Source organism: Musca domestica, unplaced genomic scaffold (genome assembly GCF_030504385.1).
Source record: "Musca domestica strain aabys unplaced genomic scaffold, Musca_domestica.polishedcontigs.V.1.1 37, whole genome shotgun sequence".
NCBI lineage: Eukaryota > Metazoa > Arthropoda > Insecta > Diptera > Muscidae > Musca > Musca domestica.
This window is the reverse complement of record NW_026712321.1, coordinates 7,846,905-7,874,190: the sequence shown is the minus strand read 5'-3', so window position 1 is coordinate 7,874,190 and position 27,286 is coordinate 7,846,905. Positions and strand designations below refer to the sequence as shown.

The following is a 27,286-nucleotide window of genomic DNA, read 5'->3' as shown; positions in this document are numbered from 1 at the left end:
CACCACCCAAGAATAGTTACAAAATGAGGTTCCTCGCTTCATTTTCAGTGCAAATGGCCGCCAAAATTTCCGGATACCAATCCGTTGGACCATTGTGTCTGGAGTATTTTGGAAAGCAAGGTTGGCACTAAGAAATACCAAAGTGTCGATCACCTCAAGCAAGCGCTTCGCCGGTAATGGACTAAAATACCGCAGAGCAACATTCAGGCAGCGTGTGAGGGTTTCATTGGCCGTTTGAAGGCCATAATTCGTGCCAAAGATGACCAATTCGAACAAATCTAAACTTATTCTAAAATTTTATGCTATTTCCGACATTTTTTGCTTTAATTCAATAAAATTTTAAAAATAAAAAAAATTGACTTGGTTGCAGTTTTTTTTCTCAACCTGTATTTTCAACAACAATATATGGGAATATATGGGAATTTTTTCTGGTTCCTCGAAGCTTTTCCATATTATTTTTCAAAATTTCTAGTTGAATCCCTTCTTTAGGTGCTGATTAGCGTTTCCGAGTTTGTTTATTTTTCCTGCGAAAGTTGTAATGAAAATGTTGGGCGCCATATTTCCGCCATGAAGTTGGGCGTGATTAGTAAGTTATTTAAAGGGTCTAGTCCTAAGCCACTAATGCTCAAGCCGTGAAGACGTGTTCGCCCCATTTCTTACTCAAGAGTTATAAAATAACCTTTTCTTTCGGAAAAATCCAAACCGAAAGATCTTTCATCTTAGGCAGGCATCTTAAAGTGGATACTTTACAGAAAGTCTGCTAAAAGGACTTGTTTTAAAATTGTTCAAAACTGTATTTTATCTATTATTCGGTTCCTCCTCTTGACCCTCCTAGCAAAAATGTGAAAGAGGTTATTTATGTTCTATGGCGAAATTAGTATTTACTGTTTCCGTTTCCCATACACAGACATACATCTTTGTCTATAATATCCCAGTAAACAATTTTTTCCGACTGCTCTGATTTTATATTTTTTCCGAAATTTCTGACTTTTTTCAGAACTTTCTGCTAGAAATTGGTTCGATTTTCTAAACGTTATTTTAGAATTTATGGACATTTTCCTGCGTTTTTAAGCGAAAAAAAAAATTGAATTCTCGAATTCTGGCTAATTTCTTTTAGAAAATCTGAATATTCCGCCGAATTTCCTTCCGAATTCTGACATTTTTTTCCGAAAATCTAATTTGTTCTCCTATTTTTCCAAAAATTTTCACCGAATCCAAATCTAATATTTTTTCCGAATTTTTTCAGAAAATCTTTCCGAATTCGGTGACCACGTCCATGCAACTTTCGTACCGAAATCGGACATTTTTGCAGAGATTCTGAAAGAATTCGGCAATAATTGTTTACTGGGATAGAAGTGTGTACATATACATATATGTGCATCCTTGTTGTGCAGGAACATGTTTTGATTGTTTACAAAAAAAAAAAAAAAAAAAAAAAAAAAACAAAATATTTAAGTAACTCATCATGTTTTCATTAAGCATAGCTACTTACCTTTCAAACGCACACCCGTGTGAACATACATATATTTTCCGAAAACATTTTCATTCCCATACAATACAATGAACTCCTGCGGATTTTATGACTAAACAGAACATGTCTTGACGCTTGTAAAATTTTCGCAAAAAGGGATTTCCGGTATAAAATTAATGAATCTTTTATGTTTTGCATGTTTGGGGATTTTTAGTGATATTTTGTGTGTGTGTGTTTTGTTCGAAAAAACAAGAAAATCTTACATAAATTAATGTCTTTTGTTATAAGTGATTAAGAAATAGGAGGGACAACTTTAAGGAAAATGGTTGGAATTAAATGTTTTCATTGAAAAAAGGAGTCAGATGATTTGCTGCGAAAGCAAATGTGGTGTAATCGATTGTTATCGATGCTCGCCCTTTGAGATCCCTAAAAAACAACTGGTTTTTAATCAGCTGATTAAACACGGAAGTACTAGTTTTGACATGGAATTCACTCAGCTGTTGGCACCATGAATTGTTAAACCATTTTTGAAACTGAAAATTTTGAATTAAAAACTATTCAAATTCGTTAAAAATATTGAAAATGCATATCGTAACAACCTCCGATTGGCGTTGTATTAGAAAACATATAAAAATCTTCTTATTTTTGAATCTTCTATTTTTTGACACATCAATGTTTCAAGCGTTGATGCGTATTCTTCTACCATGGAATTCCTTGAAGCAACACAATCTTATTATACCCTCCACAATAGTATGGAAGGTATATTAAGTTTGTCATCCCACGAACTATACATTTTAGACCCCATGTCGATTTAGCGACGTCTGTCCGCCCGTCTGTGGAAATTACTCTAGCTTCCGAACGAATGGAGGTAGATTAATAAAATTTTACACAAATGTATATTGTGTCTGCAGGACTTTTGGTATTGGGCAATGGACCATGTAGGTCCACGTTTTTGAATAGCCCCATATAATTCTACATCCTACTTTCGGTATTTTGATGATTTTAGCGACATTATTCACCGGAATTGTTTCAAATTTGGTACTTGAAGTTCGTATTAGATATTACAGCCAATGACAGAAACTTGTCTGTGCAGGTCCACGTACAGTCCTCATATAACGGTATCTCCCGATATTTGGTATTTTGACGATATTAGCGACTTTTTTCACTGGAATTGTTTCAAATTTGGAATTGGAAGTTCGGAATGTATACTACAGCCTTCGACAAAAAATTGTGTGTGCAAGTCCACCTCTTCGTATAGCCTCCATATAACGGTACCTCCCGATATTCGGTATTTTGATGATTTTAGCGACATTATTTACCAAAATTGTTTCAAATTTGGTATCTGTACCTTATGGGTACTTTGTACCTTATGGGTACTTCAGCCAATGACAGAAAATTATCTATGCAGGCTATGCGTATAGCCCCCATATAAAGATATATCCTAATATTCGGTATTTTGATAATTTTTGCGGCATTATTCAACGGAATTGCTTCGTATTTGAGGTTCGTAATGGGTACTGCAGTCTACTACTGAAAATTGCGTATGCAGGTCCATGTCTTTGTATAGCCCCCATAGAACGGTACCTCCTGATATTCGGTATTTTTGATGGTTTTAGCGTAGTTATTCAAATTTCGTATTTGAAGTTCGGAATCTGTACTGCAGCCTCTGACAAAAAATTACTTATGAAGGACCACATCTTTGTTAAAGATTTGTAAAATGTATAGTTCGGAAAAAAAATCTAAACATATGTAGTTTTTTTTTTAATTTTCTTTAAAATACAGATTCCTTTGAATTATTTTGAAAAATTAAAAAATTGATTTCAAGTAAAGACAAAATATATAGAGAATTACGACAATTGTGGAGAATAAAACCCCTTTCCGCAAACATATTATGTGGGAGAAAACACAACATTTAAAAGCAACGGTTGGTTGATGGATGCTCAGTTCCAGAACTTGCAATAATCTACTAGTTTTGAATTTTTTTCAATATCTTACAGAAAATTCGTTTACTGTAGTAAAAAGTTTTACTTTCCTCCACAGTTTTAGAACAGAGCAAAATTCAACATTTTCATTAATTTTCCAAATTTTCTTTTCAAGTTTTCCTTGCCTAACTAAGGCGCTTAACCGAACCATAAACAAATACATTGGCATATTTGGTGTTTTGCTCCAGAAACCTAAAGGCAAAGTTATAATCCAGTGATGGCGCATAGATGGGTATAATATCTTTATCTATCAGCATATTCGAAATATTATACACAAAATTCTGGAAGAAAAAAAAAAAGGGCAAAATAAAAGTAAATGGTGTGAAATTGTCTCCTATCTCCGATCTCTACAACTTACCGCTTTCACCGGACAGCTTAATGGCAAATTACTGCACTTGGCAATTTGCTCCGAAATTGACGATACCAATGGGTTGGATTTTATAGTGGACAGGGCATCACATACACGAACTTTCAAATTTACAAATTTGATAGCTTTAAGACCACCCCTGGGCGTGACATCGAGCACAACGGCCATGTCAGCTTTCGGCGGTAATTGACGCCTGAGAACAAACAGAAAGCTCAGGTAATATTTGCTATTTTCCAACTTTTGTAATTGACAAGTGAATTGTTTCACTATATCGTCGAGTGTTTCACAGCTTAAATTGGAGATTTCCACGGAAAAGGTGGGCTTTTTTGACTGAATTACAGGGAAAAATGTCAGGACAAAAGCAACGTTGTTTCGCTTAAATTATAATAACACCGATATTGGAAAGATACCGTTATATTGCACAGCCAATTTCAAACAATTCCGGTGAATAATGTCGCTTAAATCATCAAAATACCGAATATCGGGAGGTACCGATATATTGGGGCTATACGAAGGCATGGACATGCATAGGCAATTTTCTGCCTTAGGCTGTAGTATACATTACGAACTTCAACTACCAAGTTTCAGACAATTCCGGTGAATAATGTCGCTAAAATCATCAGAATACCGAATATAGGGAGGTTCCGATATATGGGCGCTATACGAAGACGTGGACCTGCACTAACAATTTTCCGTCATAGGCTCTAGTATTCATTACGAACTTCAAATACCAAATTTGAAACAATTCCGATGAATAATGTCGCTAAACTCATCAAAATATCGAATATCGGGAGGTACCGATATATGGGGGCTATACGAAGGCATGGACATGCATAGATAATTTTCTGTCATAGGCTGTGGTATCCATTACGAACTTCAAATACCAAATTTCAAAAAATTCCGGTGAATAATGTCGCTTCAATCATCAAAATACCGAATATTGGGAGGTACCGTTGTATGGGGGCCTTACGAAGACGTGGACCTGCACAGACTATTTTCTGTCTTAGGCTGTAGTACCCTTTACGAACTTCAAATGCCAAATTTGAAACATTTGCGGTGAATAATGTCGCTAAAATCATCAAAATACCGAATATCGGAAGGTAGCGTTGTGTGGGGGCTATACGAAGTCGTGGACATGCACAGACAATTTTCTGCCTTAGGCTGTAGTATCCATTACGAACTACAAATACAACATTTGATACAATTCCGGAGAATAATGTCGCTAAAATCATCAAAATACCAAATTTAGGGAGGTACAGTTATATAGGGGCTATAACTAAAAGTGGACCTGTATAGCCCATTTTCAATAACAAAAGTCCTGCAGACGAAAAACACATTTAAGTAAAATTTTATCAACCTACTTCAATTCGTTCGAAAGCTAGAGTGGTTTCCACAGACGTACATCGCTGAATCGACATGGAATTTTATGCTGATCAAGAATACAGGGTGATGTAAAAAAAACTGCAACAAAGTCAAACGTCAAAATTTTTACATTTTTTTTTAAATTTTATTGAATGGAAGCAAAAATTTCGGAAATAGCATCAAATTTTAGAATAAGTTTAGATTTGTTCGAATTGGTCACCTTTGGCACGAATTATGCCCTTCAAACGGCCAATGAAACGGTCACACACTGCCCGAATGTTGCTCTGCGGTATGTTGGCCCATTCCCGACGAAGCCCTTGCTTGAGGTGTTCGACTCTTTGGTATTTTTTGTGCCAACCTTGCTTTCCATAATACTCCAGACACAACGAAAAAATACTCCAACGGATTGGTATCTGGTGATTTTGGTGGCCATTGTGCGCTGGAAATGAAGCGAGGAACCTCATTTTGTAACCATTCTTGGAAGGCGCATGCTGAGTGCGATGTTGCTGAGTCCTGATGTTTGCATGCCCAAGGCTTTAATACACCCTCCAAAATATTTTCGCGATAACATTCGACATTTATTCTGATGCCACGGTCGATTAATACGAGCGGAGAGCGACCATCGGCTATTATGATGGCTCACGTCATTGCCATGGCCGGCGCTTGAGTTCTGGTGGCCAACCGAAGGTGCAAATTTTCAGCTGACCTCTTTGGCAACACGAACATGCTGCATAACGAATGTTTTCTTATCGGAGAAAACCGAAGTCGGCAGTTCACTACTTTCCGCCAAGTGAAAAAGTGAGAAAGGAAAAACTTAACCTGACGGTTCGAATGCTGTCCCAATTCTGATTATACCCTACACCACAAGGTGGTCAGAGTATTATGTCTTTGTGCGTTTGTTTGTAACAGGCAAAAGGAAACGAGATAAACCCATAGTTCCTTTTGATGAGCTGCATAGAATCATATTCTGAGTCGATTTATGCATGTCCGTTCGTTTGTCCATGTATTTTTGTAAACAAAGTACAGTTCGCATTTATTGCCCTATCCAGATGAAAATTTGCACAAATCATTTGTTTGGTCCAAGGACGAACCCTATGGAAATTGGAGATAATCGGTCAAAATTTAGATATGCTCCCATATATAACTTCGTCCGATTTGCCTTTTATTGTACACCAAACGTGTAATATCGGTCCGAATTGCACGGATTTTTGCACGTACGATCAGATTGGACCTCAAAATAAGTATGCCAAATTTGATCGAAATCGGTTCAGATATAGCTATAGCTCCCATATATATTGTTCATCCGATTTGTTATTTTTGTCCTCCGCAGCCGTAATATGCTGCACTCTGCAACAACAATATTTGGGGAAATATATCAAATACAGCTCAGAAATAAATTTGCTAAATTTTATCGAGATCGGTACAGATTTGTATATAGCTCCCATATATAACTTCGTCCGATTTACCTTGGATTGTGCACCAAACGTCTAATATTTGCCCAAATTGGATGAAATTTGGCACTTACGACCGAATTGACTCTAGAAGCTAGTACGTCAAATTTGGTGAAGATCGGTTCAGTTTTAGCTATAGCTTCCATATATATTGTTTATCCGATTTGTTATATTTGTTACCCACAGCCGTAATATGCACTCCGTAACAAAGATATTCAGGGAAATATATCAGAAATATCTTTGCCAAATTTTATCGAGATCGGTTCCGATTTGGATAAAGCGTCCATATATATTTTTACCCGATTTCAAATTAATTGTGCACCAAATGGCAATACAAGTCCGAATTTTAAAGATACAAATGCTTCGGCATATTTAGTCCTTTGAACTTTAAATTATAATTATAATCATAGCGTGTATGATAAAATTCTCCCATAAAAACGTTTAATTGTTACATGGAGCTCTACTTAATTAGCAAAGTGGTGTAGGGTATCATAAAGTCGGTCCCGCCCGACTTTAGGACTTTCTTTACTGGTTTTATTTTTTTTTAAATATGTTCCTTACGTACTACTGAAACTAATCTAACTTAACCTGGTCGCAACCACACAATTGTTCTTATCTATTTTTATTACATGGCTGCTTGTCCCTTCATTCAAGTGGTCTTGGCTACCTACTGGTGCATCGATATCTGTGTGTGTGTGGGTCATGTCCTTTATTATTTTACACATTATCATATGCGACAGCGCACAAGATTGCTGAATTCTTCACATGTGATAACATTTATCGCAGCTGCGAGACTGATATTTTGGAATCTTCATTTTTAATTGTTAGAATTTCCCAGCGCCTCAACCGCACTCAAAAGTATGTACAAAGTATTTTGTACACCATGCGAAGCAACTCTTTAGCTCTCTTGAGTCTATTTTCATTCTGTTGCGGTGTAAGTTCTTGTGCTTTTTGGAATTTCAATGGCTTTAACCCGAGCTCATTTTTCAAATTTTTGCCGAATGGAATATTGCAATATGTTCAGCTCACGAGCCATTTTTCGGTTTCGATCACATCGCTTCTTTACTTTTTGAACCATTTCTGCTGATGTTTCGGTGTAAGTTCTTGCGCTTTTTGGAATTTTGAATGGCTTTACCCCGAGCTCATTTTTCAATATTTGCCGAATGGAATATTGCGATATGTTCAGCTCACGAGACATTTTTCTGTTTCGATCACATCGCTTCTTTACTTTTCGAACCATTTCTACTGATGTTGCTGTTTTCTTCCGTCCATTCCCTTGACGTCGGGCTACGCTACCAGTATCGCGGTAACGAGAGATGGTACGAGACACAAAAGATTTATTCACATTTAAATGGAGAGCTGGAGTGCTCTAATGATAGCCACTTTTAGTTTTTCAGCTAAAAATAAAGAAATCACACTACTACGCTTGAATTCCATCATCAATAACTTTTTTTCTGGAATATTCTCATCAAAATGCTTTGAGCTGTCACTGGAATAATTTTAACAGCTGTCGGACGAGTGGCATAGAAATGACAGCAGTCTAAAGTTGGTTGCAGTTTTTTTCATCTCACCCTGCATTTTCGCATAACAGTAAAAATTATGTTTTGACGTTTGTTTTGGACGTACACCTGCGGCGAATTGATTTGAAAGGTTGACTGATGATGATAATAAGTTTTAAATTTGCAGCAGAATGAAGTATGCAGTATCGTATACGACATCGTCAGAACGACGCTTAATGCTTTTATTTAATAATTTTACACGTCTGAACAGTTTTACAGAAATTCCTGAAAATGTAGATATCGCAAAAATGTTGACTTGCGATTTTTAACGAATATCAAATTATCTTGTAGATCCTCTGAAGATACCTTTTATACAATTGCGAAATATCGAAATGCAAACAAAAAATAAAACTGCGCCTAAAGCTCGGATGAGTCTTATTATTAAATATATTATAATTTATATTGAAATATAATTTGATTTGAATAATGTTTGATTAATAACTCAATTATTGATTAGCTGTGGAATGATGTCATTTTAACAAGCGAATGAATTACTAATTATGGAAAATTCTAAAAATAGTTAATTTTTCATCTATAAGTAGAGAAACGATTGGGCAATTGCAGATCAATTGTTTGAAAATATTCAACGAGAAAATGTTGTTCCATCGCTTTATATTTCTTTCCATAATGGCTCATTATCTGATGGCAGCTAAGGTAAATTCGTTATCTATAAAAAAATTTCAAATAAACCAATAAATGTATATACCGTTTTATCACAGGTAAAAAAATCCCCATTTGTATTCGAAATTCAAAATATATGCTGTGAGGTTTGTACGGATTTGGTGAAACGAAACTACTGTCACTTTGACAAAGTGGCGCCCAACAAATATGCCCTTAGTTTTCTAATTGAAATCAATCGTCAATTGCCAGCAGCCACCGAGGTGGCCTTTACGATAGATGTTAGACCCAAGGGTGGCCAGAAGGCAGTGAAATTTGTAAATCTAAGACTTAAGGTCTGTGACGCCTTGGCAAGTTTGAAAACAAACCCGATGCTTATGATGATATTAAGGGAAATGTTGCAGAACAGCAATCTGCCTCTATCGTGTCCCCTGAAACCGGTGAGATGAATGGTACTTAGTAATACTTTGTTATTTACAGATTTCGTTTTATTTCTAGAACATTTTATATAACATTTCCAATATGATGGTAAGCGATGAAATTGTACCCAGCTATGCCCCAACATTGGACTTTAATTTTACCATGATATTTTATTTGGAAAAATCGAATATGGGCACAATTTTTGTCCAGGGTGCAATTAAAAGGAATTAAAAACATTGGATTTGTTCTTTGAGGCCTGGTATCTTAAATATATAGCTTTAGAAAGCCTTCCGTACGGAAGATATTAAAAATTATTTTAATTATTTGGTTAATTGTTTGGCTTAAGGTCATTAAACAACAATATTTTTACTTTTTTTCCTTATTTATTTATCCAATATTTCGATTTCATCCGGAAATCATCTTCAGGGATATTGGTGGTATTTTGAATTCGATCTTGTTAACGACTAAAAAACCCATTTGTCAACCTCCGGTTGTTGTGACCGGCTCGTCGCCACTTTCGTATTACTTCAAGGTTGCTCCCTGGCCACTAAGGTCTTTTTCATGTAGGTTCCAGGATCAGCTGTTCGTTTGGAGATCTAAAAGGGTTGTCCAAGTATTTGTTTTTGATTTTTTACACTTGTTCACAGAATCTAGATTTTATAGTTTTCTTCTGATGCTACCATTTTTGCAACGACCTCGAATGCGAAGGTGGTGATTTTTTGATTTGTCCATTTCTAATCTGACTTCGTATTACTTCAAGGGGGTTTCATGGCTTCAAAGAACTTCATAATGTAGATTTTAAGGTTTAAGGGTTGTCTAAGCCTTTCCTTTTTGATTTTAAAGAGTTGTTCACAGAATCTAGATATTACAGTCCAGTTTTTTTTCTGATGCTACCATTTTCCTTCGAGTGCTAAGGCGGTGCCTGTTTGTTCCTCCATTTTGATGTGAGTTCGTATTACAAAGTTCTACTTGATTGAAAGGTGTTCACAGAATCTAGATATTACAGTCCAATTTTCTATTGATTCTCTGTTCTTCCATTTCTGAATTGAGTTCGTATTACTCCCAGGTGGTTCCATAGCCACTAAGATCTTCTCCATCCAGAAGGAAGCTCCAAGCTCAGCAGTTCATTTGGCGATTTTATTAGGATGTGTGATTATTTCTTTTTGATTTTAGACATCTGTTTACAGAAGCTAGATATTATGGTCCAGTTTTCTTCTGTTCCTACCTTTATTGGAACGGCTTCGAGTGCTAAGGCAGCGCGTCTTTGATTCTCCCATTCCTGATCTGAGTTCGCATTACTTCAAGGTGGTCCCATAGCCACTAAGTCCATCTTCTTGTAGACTTCAATTTTAGCTTTTCGTTTGCAGATCTAAAAGTGTTTTCCATGCATTTCTTTTTGTTTTTAACCGGTTGTTCAAAGAATCTAGATATTACAGTCCAGTTTGCTTCTAATGCTAACATTTTTGCAACGACCTCGAGTGCTAAGGCAGTGCCTGTTAGTTCTTCCATTTCTGATTTCAGTTCGTATTACCTCAGGGTGGCTCCTTAGACACTACGTCCCTCTTTATGTCGATTTCAAACTCAGGTGATCTTTTGGAGATTTAAAACAGTCGTCTAAGTAATTCTTTTTGATTGTTAATCCAGTCCGGATTACTTCAAGGTAGATCTATAGCCTCTAAGGTCTTCTCATTGTAGGCTCCCAGTTCAGTTGTTCAATTGGATTTCTTAAAGGATTCTAAATATTTCATTTCGATTTTAAATAATTTGCCACAGAATCAGGATATTACAGTCCAGTTTTCTTATAATGCTACATATTTGCAACGGTCCGAGTACTAAGATAGTGTCTTTAAACCATTCTATTCCATATCTGAGTCCTATTCATCGGTTGCCTGTAAGAAAGTTATGTTTTATGGTGACTACTTTTTTATACAGCCGAAAAGGATAATTATTTTGGCCACAAATACTTCCTGAAATACCCATGTCCCGAGAGCACCTGTATTACTTAATAATTTACATACCCGTAAGTTCGGTTAATTCACGATCTTATATGTATTTGAAATGAGCTTGGCGGATCATTTTGCATAAGACTTTTGGTTCCACATCCTGTTAAATTTTGATCTTGAAAAAGAGTAGACTCCGTAAAAGGTCCCACTCTTCGAGCAATCCTGCTATCGAGCAAGTTTCGCTTCCGAATGAAAATGAGCAAATCTGTGTAGAAGAGAGAGAGAGAGAGAAAGATCTTGGTATCCATTGCAAATACAATTCAAATTGAAGAAGATAGGAACATGCGATGAGCAGACCTTCGAGATCATTATAAATAAATGAAATAGGATTTTTAGTTGCCGAATGTGGTGTAGCATACTTGGATCCCACATGTGAAATAACTATGCGTGTTTATGACATCTCTTTAAGACTTACGACATTTTTTGGTGCATAGGCATGTGTAAGTTAGGTTAAGTTACATTATCATGATTAGTTCTTAAGAAATATTTCACTAAATAAAGATATTGCCTTACAACCAAACAAAAAAAAACTTTTCATCTTTACGAATTAAAGATCTCCGTTTACACCTATGTATGTCCGAAATTTGGTGACTTTTATATATTTCACTAGAATTTTTTATAATTAGAACCCTTGATTCCATTTTTCAGGCCCCATTTTTTAATTTATTATTAAACCTCATTTAGGCCCCTCGTTTAATTGAACCCTGGCAAAATACACGTCCCAAATATATCTGCCGTTGATAAAATGCCAGAGTTACATTGAAATCCATGTTGGGTGCATAGCTGGGTATAATCTCCTCGTTGATTGTCAGCTGGGATATGTTGTACAGGACATTCTAGAAACGAAATTGAAATAAATTTTTATATTCTAAAATCCCAATGAACTTACCTCCATTATAGGGCACGCCATTGGCAGATTACTGTGTAGTATCAATTTCCGTTGGAATACCATTACCAAAGGATTTGTTTTCATATTGGCCAGGGCATCACAAACTTTTAACTTTAAATTGAGAAATCTCACCACCTTAGCTCCGCCAACGGGTCGTACATCGAAGAGGATGTTTACTTCGGTATTCCAGGGCATTTCACGATTAAGCGCCACCAGGAAATCAAAGGCAAAGGTGCTGTTAATCACATTGTTCACCTGACAATGATATTGTTTCAGCCAATCGCAACAGACTTCACAGTTTAGGCTATCAATGGCTAAGGAAAAAACCGCCCGTTTGGCCTAAATGCGTAGAAGAGAGAACGAAAGTTTTGAAAAGGTACAATATAATTTTAAATTATTCTGAAGAGACCTTCAAAGGAAAAAAGGTCAAAGATATTTTTAAAATTATTATTTTGTTTTTTTTTTTTATTGTTTGTTTTTTTTTAATTTGTAGCATTTCATGATGTTTGGTTTGGGGCTTGTATTTTTCAGGAATTTACCTGGACTTCATAGAAATGCAGGATTATCAGTAAAAACAAATTGAATCTATAGAACAACATTTTAACTTGAATGTAGGCCGTTAAATGACATTAAAAAGAAGCTTAGTTTTAAAAACAAATTATTTTCCATTTAGTGCAGTATTATTGACATTTTTCCAAACAATTAACCGTAATTTGCTGTTATTAGAAATGACATCATTTTCCGTATGAATTTTGAAAACAATAAAAATTATAATAAAACAATTACAAGATATAACAAAAGTTATGCCACCAAGGGCTTCGAGAGGTTAGCTCATTAGCCAAAAATCGCAGGTAATTATCATAACGATGATATAACGTTAAAGAGATAGTAAAAAATCATTGGATCGATTTTTTAATTTCTTCCGAGGTGTAATTAGTGTCATTTGTACACCATGTGTAATTCATTGTTTGACGTTTTATGACACTTTCATATATTTCAATTCATATCATATTTTTACTATTGGCAACACTAATTTGTTGTAAATGTATATATTCGTCCTTTTCTTACACATGTGCCAAATGATTAAGATGTTGATTTCAATATGCAACGAAATTTATCAGAGAATAACAAAAAAGAATAACGGCATTTGTTTGTTTCATTTTAGGTTTTCGCTTGTGTTTCTTTGATTTGTTTTGTCTCAAAAGAGGGAAAACGAGTTTGTAAAATAAAAAATTATTTTAAGCATCTGACATTTTATTGCCGGTATGTATTTACGAAAAAAAACATATTCAACCAATTCGAAATTTAAGGACTATTTTATTTCAGAGATGACAGACCAATAGGGATTTAGGTTTCAACCTGCATGGTTAGAGAAAGCAGAATTCAAGGGCTGGTTGGTCAAAATAGTTGATGATGGACACGAGTTTGCCTTTTGCAAGCTATGCAATAAAAAGTTATTGTGCCATAAAAGCCGGTACTATCAAGACGTATGGAAAGAACTTTTGACAAAAACGCTGCTTGTACCATAAAATTGACTTCGAAAATTGTGACAGCTTTAGAAAGTTCGTAGTCATATAAAACTAAAGTATAAAGGGTTGAATTAAAATTGGTTGGAATGTTAGCAACAAATAATTTGCTCTTTTAGACTTGTAGGTGAGCTAACATCTGTGCTAAGATCAGCTTTTCCAGATTCCTATACAATAAAAGCTTTGGTAGAACCAAATAAACAGATACAGATACACCTCATTTTATGTTTGGCCGAAATTATAAAAATATGAGACACCAGATATTGTATTAATAAAATGCTGCTGCCACTTAATACATTGACTATTTGAAAGTTTTGCTACGAAATACCGGTTCCTATTTTAATAGGAGTTATATTCGCCGGAAAAGCCTTCAAGAATATTTGCAAACTGATATTCAAAAAATATTGTCGCGAGCAATAACCAGATGGCTACATTTATGTGTAAATCGCATTTAGAACAGTATGAACCTTTAAGAAGTTTTTTTTAGGCTACACTTTTGTATTTTTTTTAGTGCCAACCTTGTTCTTCAAAATACTTCCAACACAATAGTCCCACGGATTGATATCCGGAGATTTTGCTGGCCATTGTGTGCTGGAAATGAAGCGAGGAATATCATTTTGTAACCATTCTTGGTTGGCGCATTCTGAGTCCTGTTGGAATGTCCAAGGCCTACGGTCAAAATGTTTGCGCGCCCAAGGCTTTAATACACCCTCCAGAATATTTTCACGATAATATTCGGCATTTATTTCGATTAATTCGAGCGGAGAGCGATCATCGGCTGTTATGGCGGTTCAGACTATCACCATGCTCGGCGCTTGAGTTCTGGTGGCCAACCGAAGATGCCCATTTTCAGCTGACCTGTTTGGCAAGTAAACACGATCATTTTGTTTGTTTACAAACTGCTGGACAAAGAATGTTTTCTCATCGGAGAAAACCAAATCCGGCAGTTCACCACTTTCGGCGAAGCGAACCAACTCTTGAGCTCTTTTGAGTCTATTTTTTTCTGTTGCGGTGTAAGTTCTTACACTTTTTGGAATTTCAATGGCTTTACCCCGAGCTCATTTTTCAATTTTTGCGAATGGAATATTGCAATATATTCAGCTCACGAGCCATTTTTCGGACACTGTGACGCGGGTTTCGTTCAAGTCGCTTCTTTACTTTTCGAACCATTTCTGCTGATGTTGCTGTTTTCTTCCGTCCACTTCCGTCCACTTCCTTGACGTCGGGTTACGCTACTAGTAATGAGCGATGGCACGAGACACAAACGATTTATTCACATTTAAATGTTGCAGTGCTCTAACTATAGCTACTTGTGGTTTTCCAGCCAAATATAAAAAAATCGCATTATCACGCTTGAATTCCATCACGAATAACTTTTTCTGGACAATTCTCACGAAAATGCTTTTGTACGCTTGTAAACAATATAATCAGCAGTCGCTGGAATAATTTTAACAGCTGTCGGACGAATGGCGTAGAAATGACAGCAGTCTGAAGTTGGTTGCAGTTTTTTCATCTCACCCTGTAATTTAATGTTTTTTAATCATTGAAATAAATTAATTTCAAATTAAAAATCTAGTAAATTGATAAAAAAAATGGCAAAACACAATGCATAGTTTGAAAACGATTATGGTATTCATTAGTCGCAAACATTTCCGTAATTTATTGTTTTCAATGTGCGGAAGAAATGAAATTATTGCTACATCATTCCACATCGGTTTGGCAATTGTTTTCTACAACATGCGATCGGTGGAGGTAAGAAGAAAATTCGATAAAATGTAACCCAAAGTTATCAATTTTCACGTTTACAAACAGACCTCCCGACGCACTTTTAATGTGGAGTTCCACAAAGTAATTTGCACCAACTACACCCGACCCATGATCTATTTGTATTGCAACATTAGGAAATATGCCGTAAATCGTTATGCCATCGATGTGGGTTTGGGACTGGAACGCGATGCCCATCCCAGTGCCGAGCTGTCAATGAAGATCACCTATCGTTTCGCGAGGGGCCAGAAAACGGCAACCTTTGTCGACATCACCTGGAATATTTGTGAGGCGCTAATGAACCTCAAGGGCATACCAATTATAAATAAAATATTTGTGGAGCTCATGAGAACGACCAGTTTGCCCTGTAAATGTCCCATCAGGGGGGTGAGTTGGAATTTTTGTCTCAATTCATTAATGATGTTTATGAGAAATTTTGATATCGGTTTCTCGTTTTTTAGAACACTATTTATAATGTCACAAACTTTATGCTCACCGAGGATTATATACCGCCCTATGCCCCAATATTGGATTTTAATTATTCTCTAACAATAACTGAACATAAAAAATTTGTGGCCTTCTATGTGGTACAGGGTTCGACGGTTCCAAAAGCTAGGAACATTAAAAAGAATCAGAAAAGTTATAAAAATGTTTTTGGATTGGAACTTCTCCTTTAGAACATGTGGGAAATATTCTCAAAAAAGATTTAAAAAAAAACTTGTAAAAAAACACGAAACTCATATTAGGATAATGATCCTAGAACATGTGGGAAATATTCTCAAAAAAGATTTAAAAAAAAAAATCTGATAACAAAACACGAAACTTATATTAGGATAATGATCCTAAATATTCTTATTAGGGGTTTAAGTGGCGTATGTTCAGTAAAAGCTTAAATGATGCAGTTATGTGAGAAACGCTACAACACCATCGCAGTGGTTTTTACTGAACATACCCTCTTGGTTACTCAGTTTCTCTTCTTATGCTCTTTGAAGAAAAACAGATATTGAGTAGCAATACCGTAGTTAGAAGCATCCCAGCAGTCCGCTCGCCATTACAATTTAATACCCATCCAAATGTATGCTACTGTGTCAATAGGAAAAAATGAAATAAAAGTGGTTTATAGCATACAACTAGCATCCGATTTGGATGAGTCGCATTGCTATTACATTGTGGAACAAAATCCATATTAGAATTAAAGAAAAAAACAAAATATAATAAAATGTGTCCATCGCACTTGCATCTGAATCGGATGCCTTTGTATTGTTTTGTAATTTTTTTTGTGTGTGTTGTTGCAGCCGGTGTTGTACCGTTATTCATTTTTGATGCTTCTTTCTTTTTTAAAGCAAAATTTTATTCTGTGTAGTGATTTTGAAAGTGCAAGTCGTGTATATTGAAAAGAAGTTAATAAAATAAATTAATAAAATAAGAATATAGTAAGTGTTGTGTGTTAAATAAGTTAAATAAAATGTCATGATTCAGTAGGAGAAATTTAAGAGATTAAAGAAAGTGGAAGCAGACAATTTAAAAAGAGTTGAGGAAGGACTGTTTGGAAAACAATGATATTGTTCTAAATGAGCAGATTCCATGCATTCCAAAATTGTAGAAGATTTTGGAAAATATGTAAGAGTATTAAAATCTCTCCGTTATAATTATAATTTCGCCAGATGGCCTTATTAAAACCTTCTGAAATATTATAGACATTTCTATAATATTAAATTACAACTATGATGGTACTCAAAATAAAAAGTCGTTTAAGGAATTTAAACTTTTAAACATAGGCATTTTCGGTAAGTTAAATTTTTTCTTACATATTTATTGAAAAGTGATATTATATTACCTTAAAATGTAGTCCATTAGTCTATTCTATAGTATAACTGTTTAATATGAAAAAATTGTTCTATATTTTCTATCCTTATTTCAGAAGCTATTATCTGTGAAGTATTCAATGAACTGGATTACGCCAAAAAATTAGAAATTGTTTCAAATTCCCTAAGGCCAGACACTTCGGAATAATATCCTACAATAAAAAAACTGGAAAAAATTAAATTTTTTTCCTTTAGTTTAAGCTTTGTTTCTTCCCACGTCTTTTGAATAAGTTTTATGAATTTCTTTTTTATGCATTATTTCTCATTATAATAAGAATATTTTATGGTTGAAAACGCTGTTCTATAATACGAATATTTTAATAAAAAACATCTGAAATTTAAGTTCCACAATCTAAAATGTTGATGAAATTGGACCCATCCAACCTTCGCTTACAATGTTGATAGATTTCGGACCCATCCAATATTCGCTTACGTTGTAGGCCGATTTCGGACCCATCCAACATTCGCTTACATTGTCGGTAGATTTCGGACTCGTCTGACGGCCTAGGCCATCGCTGTGTAAATGTAAGTAGAAATTGTATACAGGCTTTGGATGGGTCGCACCTACATTGTCATTGGTCTCAGATGGAAGATGTATGTGCTAAAAAATCCGCTGGGTAACTTAGCATTAAGTGTAAAAGAGAGAGAGAGAGAGAGATAGAGTGAAAGATACCTAAAGCACATGGCTTAAGTCATCGGCTGTCTTCTTCGTAAAACAACAAAGGAGCGTGGGTTCAAAATCGAACTATGTCAACCTAAAAGTCCTTTCTTTTGCGAAGAAGCCAGCCGATGACTTAAGTCTGTCAAAAAAAAGCGTTTTATGTTTTTTCAACTAAAGAGTCTTCCATTTCGAATTAAATATACATGAGCAAGAGAATAAGTAGAAAAAAAAAAAGAACTAATATTACTTGTGGAATAACATTGCTGATCATTGGATTATTACTCGTGGAGAATATTCGACTAATAAGTGAAGACTCACCGTCATTAATAATTGATGAAAAGTAGTTTAAATTATATATTGGAGATCATTGCTTGTGGAACAAGTATATCTAAAGCTGGAAATACATAAAGCGCTTATCTGGGTGGCTTAAGTCATCGGCTGGCTTCTTTGGAAATGAACAAAGGAGCCCAGGGCCAAAATGGAACTAAGTCAACCTAAAACTCCTTTGTTCATCTACGAAGAAGCCAGCCGATGACTTAAGTCAGCCAAATATGCTCTTTATGTATTTCCAGCCTAACAATTGGGAAAGGTTCAATTGACTCCTCATTAGAAAAAATGCAGTGTTCGTTGGTGCATCACGGGTAAGAAGTTTTAACGTAGAAGTATTAACTGAAAAAGAAATAAAGGTGGGAATACATAAAGCGCTTATCTGGCTGGCTTAAGTCATCGGCTGGCTTCTTCGGAAATGAACAAATGAGCTTAGGGCCAAAATCGAACTAGGTCAACCTAAAACTTCTTTGTTCATCTTCGAAGAAGCCAGCCGATGACTTAAGCCAGTCAAATATGCGCTTTATGTATTTCCACCCTCAGTCTGCTACAGGGGAAGTTTAAATCGTTGCAAAAAAGATTTGTTGTTGGCAAAAGGGTTGACCAGATATTTTGTAACCGTGGTGGTTAGCAAAGTTGGGGAATGGAATTTATGTGACGTGGAAATGAGGAGGGTTGGGAAAGTCTCCTTACGAAAAAAGACACTTTTAATAATAACGAGCCAAATCTGAGAATCAGTTTCATGCGTGTCCTGCAAACAATTTACTCAAGGTAAAGGTTGTTTTCGAAGTGTCAATTGGCCTTGACCTAGTTTCAAGACTTATATTCACGTTTTGAAACTAAGGCGTTGGGTAAATCAAATAGAGAGGGGCTAGGACTTTTCAAAACTTAGCGACATTACAATTTTGCTGACAATTGACAAGTTTGTTAAACCTGCGGAGAGTAACATCTGGCTCAAAAGAAAAAAATTGAAAGGAAAATAGGCGAAGCTTAGAAGCAGGATATTATAGAATCCATGATGAAATGAAATCTCCGATAATAATTGTATTCGAGGGTAACGGTGATATACGATTAAGCATCAACATGAGATTTGCCAATATATATTATGGGAAAAGTATCCGCTACCAATATTCGATTTTTTCACAGGGTTCTAAACCTAAAAAATGCGGATCACCAGTTGGAGTTAGAGGAAGAGAGTCATGAGATAATCACCTTCATTTATTCAAAATGTTTGAGAGAAATATTTAGGTGTAGCAAGTTTTAAGATATTGTAAGTTGAAAATTGTGACCCTTTGTGGGTGAAGTACCTGAAGGGGTTCGCAGATATATGTCATTTTCACAACAGATCCTGCGTTAGCATAAATATAAATATTCGGATGTGTGAAACTTGAACAGATTTGGATGCCTATTTTGCTTTCTTAGAGCGTTTTGTTTTTCATAATCTTGAAACCTATGTTGGGGAGGTACGGGAAGGAATGGTCCGATCTCTACTACCTTCATAATAGATTTTGTTTTGATGAATATATTGAGATGTACCAAGTCAGAATGGAATTGGATGTTAATTTCCATTTTATGAGCTTCATTGATACTTAAAATGTTGACCCTTTGTGGGGAGGTACCAGAAGGAGTAGACCGATATATTCCATCTTCATACCAGACCATGAGTTAATAAAAATATTGTGATGTGTGTAATTTGAAGAGAACCGGATGCTTATTTCGGATTTGATGATTGTTTTTGTTATTCAAAACTTTGACCCTTTGAAGGGGAGGTACGAGCAGGGATGGCCCGATCTCTACCATTTCGGTAAAAGATCTTGTGTTGATGGAAATATTGAGATGTGCCAAGTCCGCATGGAATCGGATGTTAATTTCGTGTTTTATGAGCTTCGTGAATATTCAAAATTTTGACCCTTTGTGGGGGAGGTACCGGAAGGGGTGGATCGATATATTCCGTCTTCACAGCAGATCTTGGGTTAATAAAAATATAGTGATGTGTGTGATATGAAGACAATCGGCCACAAAAAAAAAAAAAAAAAAAAAATTAAAAATGAAGGCATTTGACTTTATCGCAGTTTTTTTCATCTCACCCTGTATACCCACTCTAGCCATATGGCTGAGAGTATAAAAACATATGTAAGTGTGTGATAACAAAAATTATGAGACATATGTAAAATGACAAATTTGTCATATACACGGAAATACAGATGAATAATAAAAGTGACAGGACAAATGTAAGACCCATTTCATTTGATTATGCCTTTAAGAATCGTACAGCTTGTTGTCGGCTAGAAAGGTAGTGTGCGGAAAATTTTGTTAAATTTTAATTATTTTGTTTGTGATGGAATTTTTTTTAATAAATTAACGTTATTTTTTCAATATATAATAATTACAACAACAATTAAAATAAGTCATTTTTTAATAATAATAAAAAATAATATTTTTAAAATCACCTCTAAATAGCCACCTTAGCTTTGTATCCGGATGTAAATTTTAAATAACTAAGGAATTGAACTGATTTTTGGATTTTTTTTTATGATTTTATTGTGGTTTTGGATATTTAGCTGTGAAGCGAAATACGGACAAATCAATTTTTTTGAAGTCATTGAAATTCAATTAAAAATCGATTACAAAAGATAACAACAATTTTCAAACAAATGCGTAGTTTTGAAATGTTTACGGACCTCATTAGCCACGAAAATTCCCGACATTGATAGTTTTCAAATGAGCGGAAGAAATGAAAATATTGCTAAGGTTCCATATTGGTTTTTTAATTGTTTTTCATTACATGCGATCGGTAGAGGTAAGAAGAGGTCTTGATGAAATGTCGAAATAAAATTTATTTTTATTTTTTAAATTCCCAACAGTTATCCCGACGCACCTTCAATGTGGAGTTCCACAAGGTACTATGCAGCAACTACACTCGACCCATAAACTATTGGTATTGTAACATTAGGAAATATGACGTAAATCGTTATGCCATCGATGCGGTTTTGGGACTGGAACGTGATGCCCATCCCAGTGCCGAGCTGTCAATGAAGATAACCTATCGCCTACCGAGGGGCCAGAAAACGGTCACCTTTGTCGACATGACTTGGAATATTTGTGAGGCATTGGTGAACCTTAAGGGCATACCGATAGTAAATAGAATATTTTTGGAACTAATGCGAACGACTAGTTTGCCCTGTAAATGTCCCATCAGGGGGGTGAGTTGGAGTGTTCTCTCATTTCATTTAATGAGAACTTTTGATATTGGCTTCTCTTCGGCTTCTTTTTAGAAAACTATTTATAATATCACAAATTTTATGCTTACCGAGGACTATATACCACCCTATGCCCCGATAATGGATTTTAATTATTCCCTAACCGTAACTGAACATAAGAAATTTGTCGGCTTCTATTTGGTGCAGGGTTCGACAGTTCCAAAGGCCAAGAACAATAAAAGGAAGAATAATACATATACACACGAGTTTGGATTTGGAAAGAGAACTTAAAGAAGGTTTTCAAAAAAAAAAAAAAAAAAAAAAAAAACAAGTAAAAAAGCAGTAAGTTCGGCCGGGCCGAACTTTGAATACCCTCCACCATTTGGAACGAATTAGAAAAGTTTCAAAAAATTAAATCCATTACAAATTCTGTTAAAATCTTTAAAATACCTAACATCGGAAGGTGCCGACATATTGGGGGATATATATACAATTCTCTTTCGGGGGGTAAATTACTAACAAGGGTCCCCTTGTGTGGAATTTCAGACAATTCCATTGAAAAATGTGGTTAAAATCAACAAAATACCGAATATCGGGGGGTACCGTTATATGGGGCTATACGATATCGTGGACCGATATAGCCCATCTTCGAACTTGACCTGCCTGCAGAAAAAAAAAAAGATCTGTGCAAAATTTTAGCTTCCTATCTTAATTCGTTTTAACTGTAGCGTGATTACAACAGACGGACAGACGGACGGACAGGGCTAAATCGTCTTAGAATTTATCGCTGATCAAGAATATATATAATTTATTGGGTCTAAAATGATTATTTCGATGAGTTACAAACGGAATGATGAACCTAATATACCCTCCATACTATGTATGGTGGAGGGTATAAAAAAATCACTTTGAAAGCCCTGTAAAAATTTGGGGAAAATTTTGGAGAAAAATAAGGACCAAAAAGCTCAGACTTCTGTTTTCAAAAATCAGGGAAATTTTAAATATAAGTCCCGGAAGGTAATTTAAAAATCTACACAAAATTTAAAAAATCTACAAAAAAAAAAAAAAAAAAAAAAACACCAAGAATATTTTTTCTTAAAAACCTCTATTTGAGGTCCTTTGAGGAAAAAAACGTTGAAAAATGTCCTGAAGATCCTGGGAAATAATAAAATAACTATTCATAGAAATTCTAGGTTTAAGGCCCTGAAAATAGAGATATATATGCATAATATCCAAATTTTGAGGTCAGAAAATCCTCTCATACGTTCTCAAAAAAAAAAAAAATAAAATCAAACTATGGGTACTGAAGATCAGATCCCAGGTTGAGAGAAACATATACAGGGTGAGATGAAAAAAAAAACTGCAACCAACTTCAGACTGCTGTCATTTCTAAGCCACCCGTCCGACAGCTGCTAAAATTATTCCAGCGACAGCTCATTATATTGTTTACATTGCGTACAAAAGAATTTTGGTGAGAATTTTCCAGAAAAAAAGTTATTCGTGATGGAATTCAAGCGCGATGTGCGATTTCTTTATATTTGGCTTGAAAACCACAAGTGGCTATCGTTAGAGCACTCCAGGATTTAAATGTGAATAAATCTTTTTGTCTCGTACCATCGCTCGTTACCGTGATACTGGTAGCGTGGTCCGACGTCAAGGAAGTGGACGGAAGAAAATAGCAACATCAGCAGAAATGCTTCGAAAAGTAAAGAAGCGACTTGGTCGAAACCCGCGTCGCAATGGCCGAAAAAGTGGCTCGTGAGCTGAACATATCGCAATATTTCATTTGGCAAATATTGAAAAATGAGCTCGGGGTAAAGCCATTGAAATTCCAAAAAGTGCAAGAACTTATACCGCAACAGGAAGAAAATAGGCTCAAAAGAGCCTAAAGGAACCTAAAGAGCTAAAGAGTTGCTTCGCTTGGCCAAAAGTGATGAACTGCCGAATTTGGTTTTCTCAAAACAAAATGATCGCGTTTACTTGCCAAAGAGGTCAGCTGAAAATGTGCACCTTCGGTTGGCCACCAGAACTCAAGCGCCGGCCATGGTGAAGGTGTTGGGCGCCATAACAGCCAATGGTGGTTCTTCGCTCGTATTAATCGACTGTGGCATCAGGATAAATGCCGACCATGATGATGGTGTTGGGCTCCATAACAGCCGATGGTGGCTCTTCGCTCGTATTAATCGGCCGTGGCATCAGAATAAATGCCGAATATTATCGCGAAAATATTCTGGAGGGTGTATTAAAGCCTTGGGCACGTAAAAATTTCTGACGTAGACCTTGGACATTCCAACAAGACTCAGCACGCGGCACCCAAGAAAGGTTACAAAATGAGGTTCCTCGCTTCATTTCCAGCTCACAATGGCCACCAAAATTTCCGGATACCAATCCGTTGGACTATTGTGCCTGGAGTATTTTGGAAAGCAAGGTTGACACTAAAAAATACCAAAGTGTCGATCACCTCAAGCAAGCGCTTCGTCGGGAATGGGCCAAAATACCGCAGAACAACACTCAAGCAGCGTGTGACGGTTTCATTGGCCGTTTGAAGGCCATAATTCGTGTCAAAGGTGACCAATTCGAACAAATCTAAACTTATTCTAAAATTTGATGCTACTTCCGAGTTTTTTTGCTTTTATTCAATAAAATTTAAAAAAAGTTAAAATTATGGCTTATTTGCAGATTTTTTTAGCTCACCCTGTAATTGTTCGAAAAGTACTAAGTGGTACAAAATATGATATTGGGTGAAGGCATTGTTCCGAAATTCGACATTATGGCCTCTGTTGGTTTGAGAAAAATTCAAGTTGAGAGCTCTGAAATCCAGGCCAGATCAATTGATGTCGATGGCTCCGTTGGTCCTTCAAAAATTATTTGAAAAAGTTGGTCAATGAAAAAAAAAAAAATATTTTAAAAATCCGCTTTGAAGACTGTAAAAATTATGGGAAAATGTTAAAAAAAGGACCAAAAAGCTCAGACTTCTGGAAAATTTTAATTAGAAGTCCCGGAAGGTTGGTCCTTCAAAAAATAGTTGAAAAAGTTGATCACTGAAAAAAAAATATTTTTAAAAAATCCGCATTGAAGACTCTGTTGGGGTTTGATTTTTTTATCGACGTTCTTAGTTTAATTGGTTCTTAAGAAGACATATTTTTTTTTTTTTTGGGAGACTCTGGAAGTTCTTCAAACAATTTTTGTGGAAAAATCCACGATGGAGGCTTGAAAAGTCCTTCCTTATTTTTTAAATCACATGATTGAAGCTCCCAAAATCTTTACAAGATATTCATAAAAATTCCCCGTTAAAGCCTCTGAAAGTCCTTCAAAATAATATTATAATAATAATAAAAATCTTGAAAATTCCACATTTTAAAAATCCGCTTTGAAGACTCTATGGAGGTTTAATTTTTTTATCGACGTTCTTAGTTTAATAGGTTCTTAAGAAGACATATTTTTTTGGGAGACTCGGAAAGTCCTTCAAACAATTTTTGTGGAAAAATCCACGATGGAGGCTTGAAAAGTCTTTCCTTATTTTTAAAATTCCATGATCGAAGCTCCTAAAATCTTTACAAGATATTCATAAAAATCCCTCGTTAAAGGCTCTGAAAGTCCTTCAAAATAATATTGAAAATCTTAAAAATTCAAAAATTTCAAAAAATTTTCGAAAGATTTCAACAGAGATACTTTTTTAAAAAAGGTCATCAGGATTTTTAAAATATATTTTGTCCCAGGATTTTGCAGGAATTTTTAAAAATATTTTTGAAAAAACCAGGTCTTGGAAAGTCCTTAAGGCAAATCTTCATATTTTTAGGTGAATTTTTGAAAAATATTTCAAAACCATCCTGGAAATCCTGGACAAAATATATTTTTAATATCCTGAATTTTTAGTGAACCTTTTTTTTAAATAACTATCTCGGCAGAAATAAATGCTCCTTTGTAGGGCACAAATTCGTACCTTTCATGCCATTCTGGAAGTCCTTCGAACAATTTTTGTGGAAAAAATCCGCCATGGAGGCTTGAAAAGTCCTTCCTTATTTTTAAAATCCATTGATTGAAGCTTCTCAAATCTTTACAAGATATTCATAAAAATCCCCCATCATAGGCTCCTTCAAAGTCCTTCAAAATAATATAGAAAATCTTAAAAATTCCACAATTGAGGCCTGTGAAAGAATTTTTATTTCAACAGAGATACTTATTTAAAAAAAGGTCATCTTTAAATTCAGGATTTTGCAGGAAGTTTTAAAAATAGTTTTGAAAAATCCAGGTTAACGTCTTGGAAAGTCCTTTAGGCGATTCTTGATATTTCTAGGTGAATTTTGAAAAATATTTCAAAAACATCCTGGAAATCCTGGACAAAATATATTTTAAAAATCCTGAATTTTTAGAGGACCTTTTTTAAATAACTATCTCGGCAGAAATAAAAGTTCCTTTGTAGGGCACCAATTGGTGCTCTTCATGTCATTACCGTACCCTCTATAATTAGACCTCATTGTGGTTTTCGATCTAAGATATAGCCTGGTTATTACGAATTCCCATTAAATATTCAATTTGGCGAAAAATGAATAAAACGTAATTACATTCTGGTTAATAGAGGCCGAAACTCAGCTCAAATTTAGAACGGACCCATTCAGTTGTTGAACACGCCGCCGAAAAGAAAATAATGCTCACCAAACGGATATTGATTTTGATCGTCATGCTTGGCTGGCCCATATATAGCCAGGTAATTATATATACAAATACATTTTAGTTGTTGTTATTGTAATTTTAGACCATTTTTAAAAGTCCGCCAGCAAGGCCAGCAATATGAATGTGGAATTTCTCAACTTTAGCTGCCATGCTCCACCACCTTTGGTCAAGCATTACAACTGTGAATTTCATGAGCTGTCTACGAGTCGTTATGTTTTCAACATTGATTTCGAATTAAGTCGCAAATTACCCGAACACGCCATGATCGCCATTATGGTACATTTCAAAGCTCGCGACAGCCAGCGAGTGGTGAAATTTATCGATTTAAAGTTGAAGATCTGTGATGTGCTGGGCAACATCAATACCCTGCCGGTGGTCAAGAAGGTGTTGGATAGTTTAATGCAGAATAGTAATTTGCCAATGTCGTGTCCCATCAAGGGGGTGAGTTTGTGGGGGAGATTTGTATTTTTGTTATTTTCTTTTCTAATATTCTGTTGTTTCTTTTTCAGAATTTTCCATATCGCATAACAAATTTGACGATAAGCGACGAGAATATGATCAAATATATTCCAGCAATGCATTTCAATATAACCTTGATATTCTCCGATAGACAGAAACAATTGGGCAAGGTTCTGGCACAGGGTTTGACAGAGGCAAGGGGATGAAAGGAAAATACGACATACAATCTTTTCAATATTGATTTAGAGCTTAAAATAAATTACGAAATACATTTGAAGAAGAAAAATATATAAACTAACTATTTTTCGGAACTTTAAAATTAATTTTTTTTCGGAATATTTATAAAGGGCTTTCGAGGATTTTTAAAATTATTTTTAAAAAACCCATCAGCAGGCTAAGCTTTGCTTTTTTTGATTTATTTTTTTCATTGGATTTTTAAAGTTTTTTTTTTCAAAAGGCTATCTTGGATTTTTTCGAGAACTTCGGTGTTACAAACTTGGATTTGTGGACTTTTCGGTGGAAGATTTTTAAAGGTAGGACCTTCGGTGATATAAAATTATATTTTTTGTAGATTTTTCCAAGGACTTTTTCCAGATTTTTTTTATAGATTTTTCAAAGACTGAACATGGATTTTTCCAATTTTTGGATTTTTTAAATAAGGAAGAACTTTTCAAGCCTCCATCGTGGA

General features: G+C 35.3%; 3 protein-coding genes across 3 annotated transcripts; 2 read left to right on the top strand and 1 right to left on the bottom strand.

Moving 5' to 3' along the window:
* The first annotated feature begins 8,819 nt into the window (after nucleotides 1-8,819).
* Nucleotides 8,820-9,461, top strand: LOC105261921 (uncharacterized). Its single transcript, XM_011294972.3, has 3 exons — nucleotides 8,820-8,846; nucleotides 8,912-9,250; nucleotides 9,309-9,461. The coding sequence occupies exons 1-3, from the start codon at nucleotides 8,820-8,822 to the stop codon at nucleotides 9,459-9,461; spliced, it is 519 nt and encodes a 172-aa protein (XP_011293274.2).
* A 2,452-nt stretch (nucleotides 9,462-11,913) lies between these two features.
* Nucleotides 11,914-12,721, bottom strand: LOC105261922 (uncharacterized). Its single transcript, XM_011294973.3, has 3 exons — nucleotides 12,662-12,721; nucleotides 12,123-12,461; nucleotides 11,914-12,069 (listed from the first exon to the last, which is right to left on the bottom strand). The coding sequence occupies exons 1-3, from the start codon at nucleotides 12,719-12,721 to the stop codon at nucleotides 11,914-11,916; spliced, it is 555 nt and encodes a 184-aa protein (XP_011293275.3).
* A 13,535-nt stretch (nucleotides 12,722-26,256) lies between these two features.
* On the top strand, nucleotides 26,257-26,804 carry LOC131804005 (uncharacterized). The gene is made up of 2 exons (XM_059126121.1): nucleotides 26,257-26,580; nucleotides 26,649-26,804. The coding sequence occupies exons 1-2, from the start codon at nucleotides 26,257-26,259 to the stop codon at nucleotides 26,802-26,804; spliced, it is 480 nt and encodes a 159-aa protein (XP_058982104.1).
* Nucleotides 26,805-27,286: the final 482 nt, after the last annotated feature.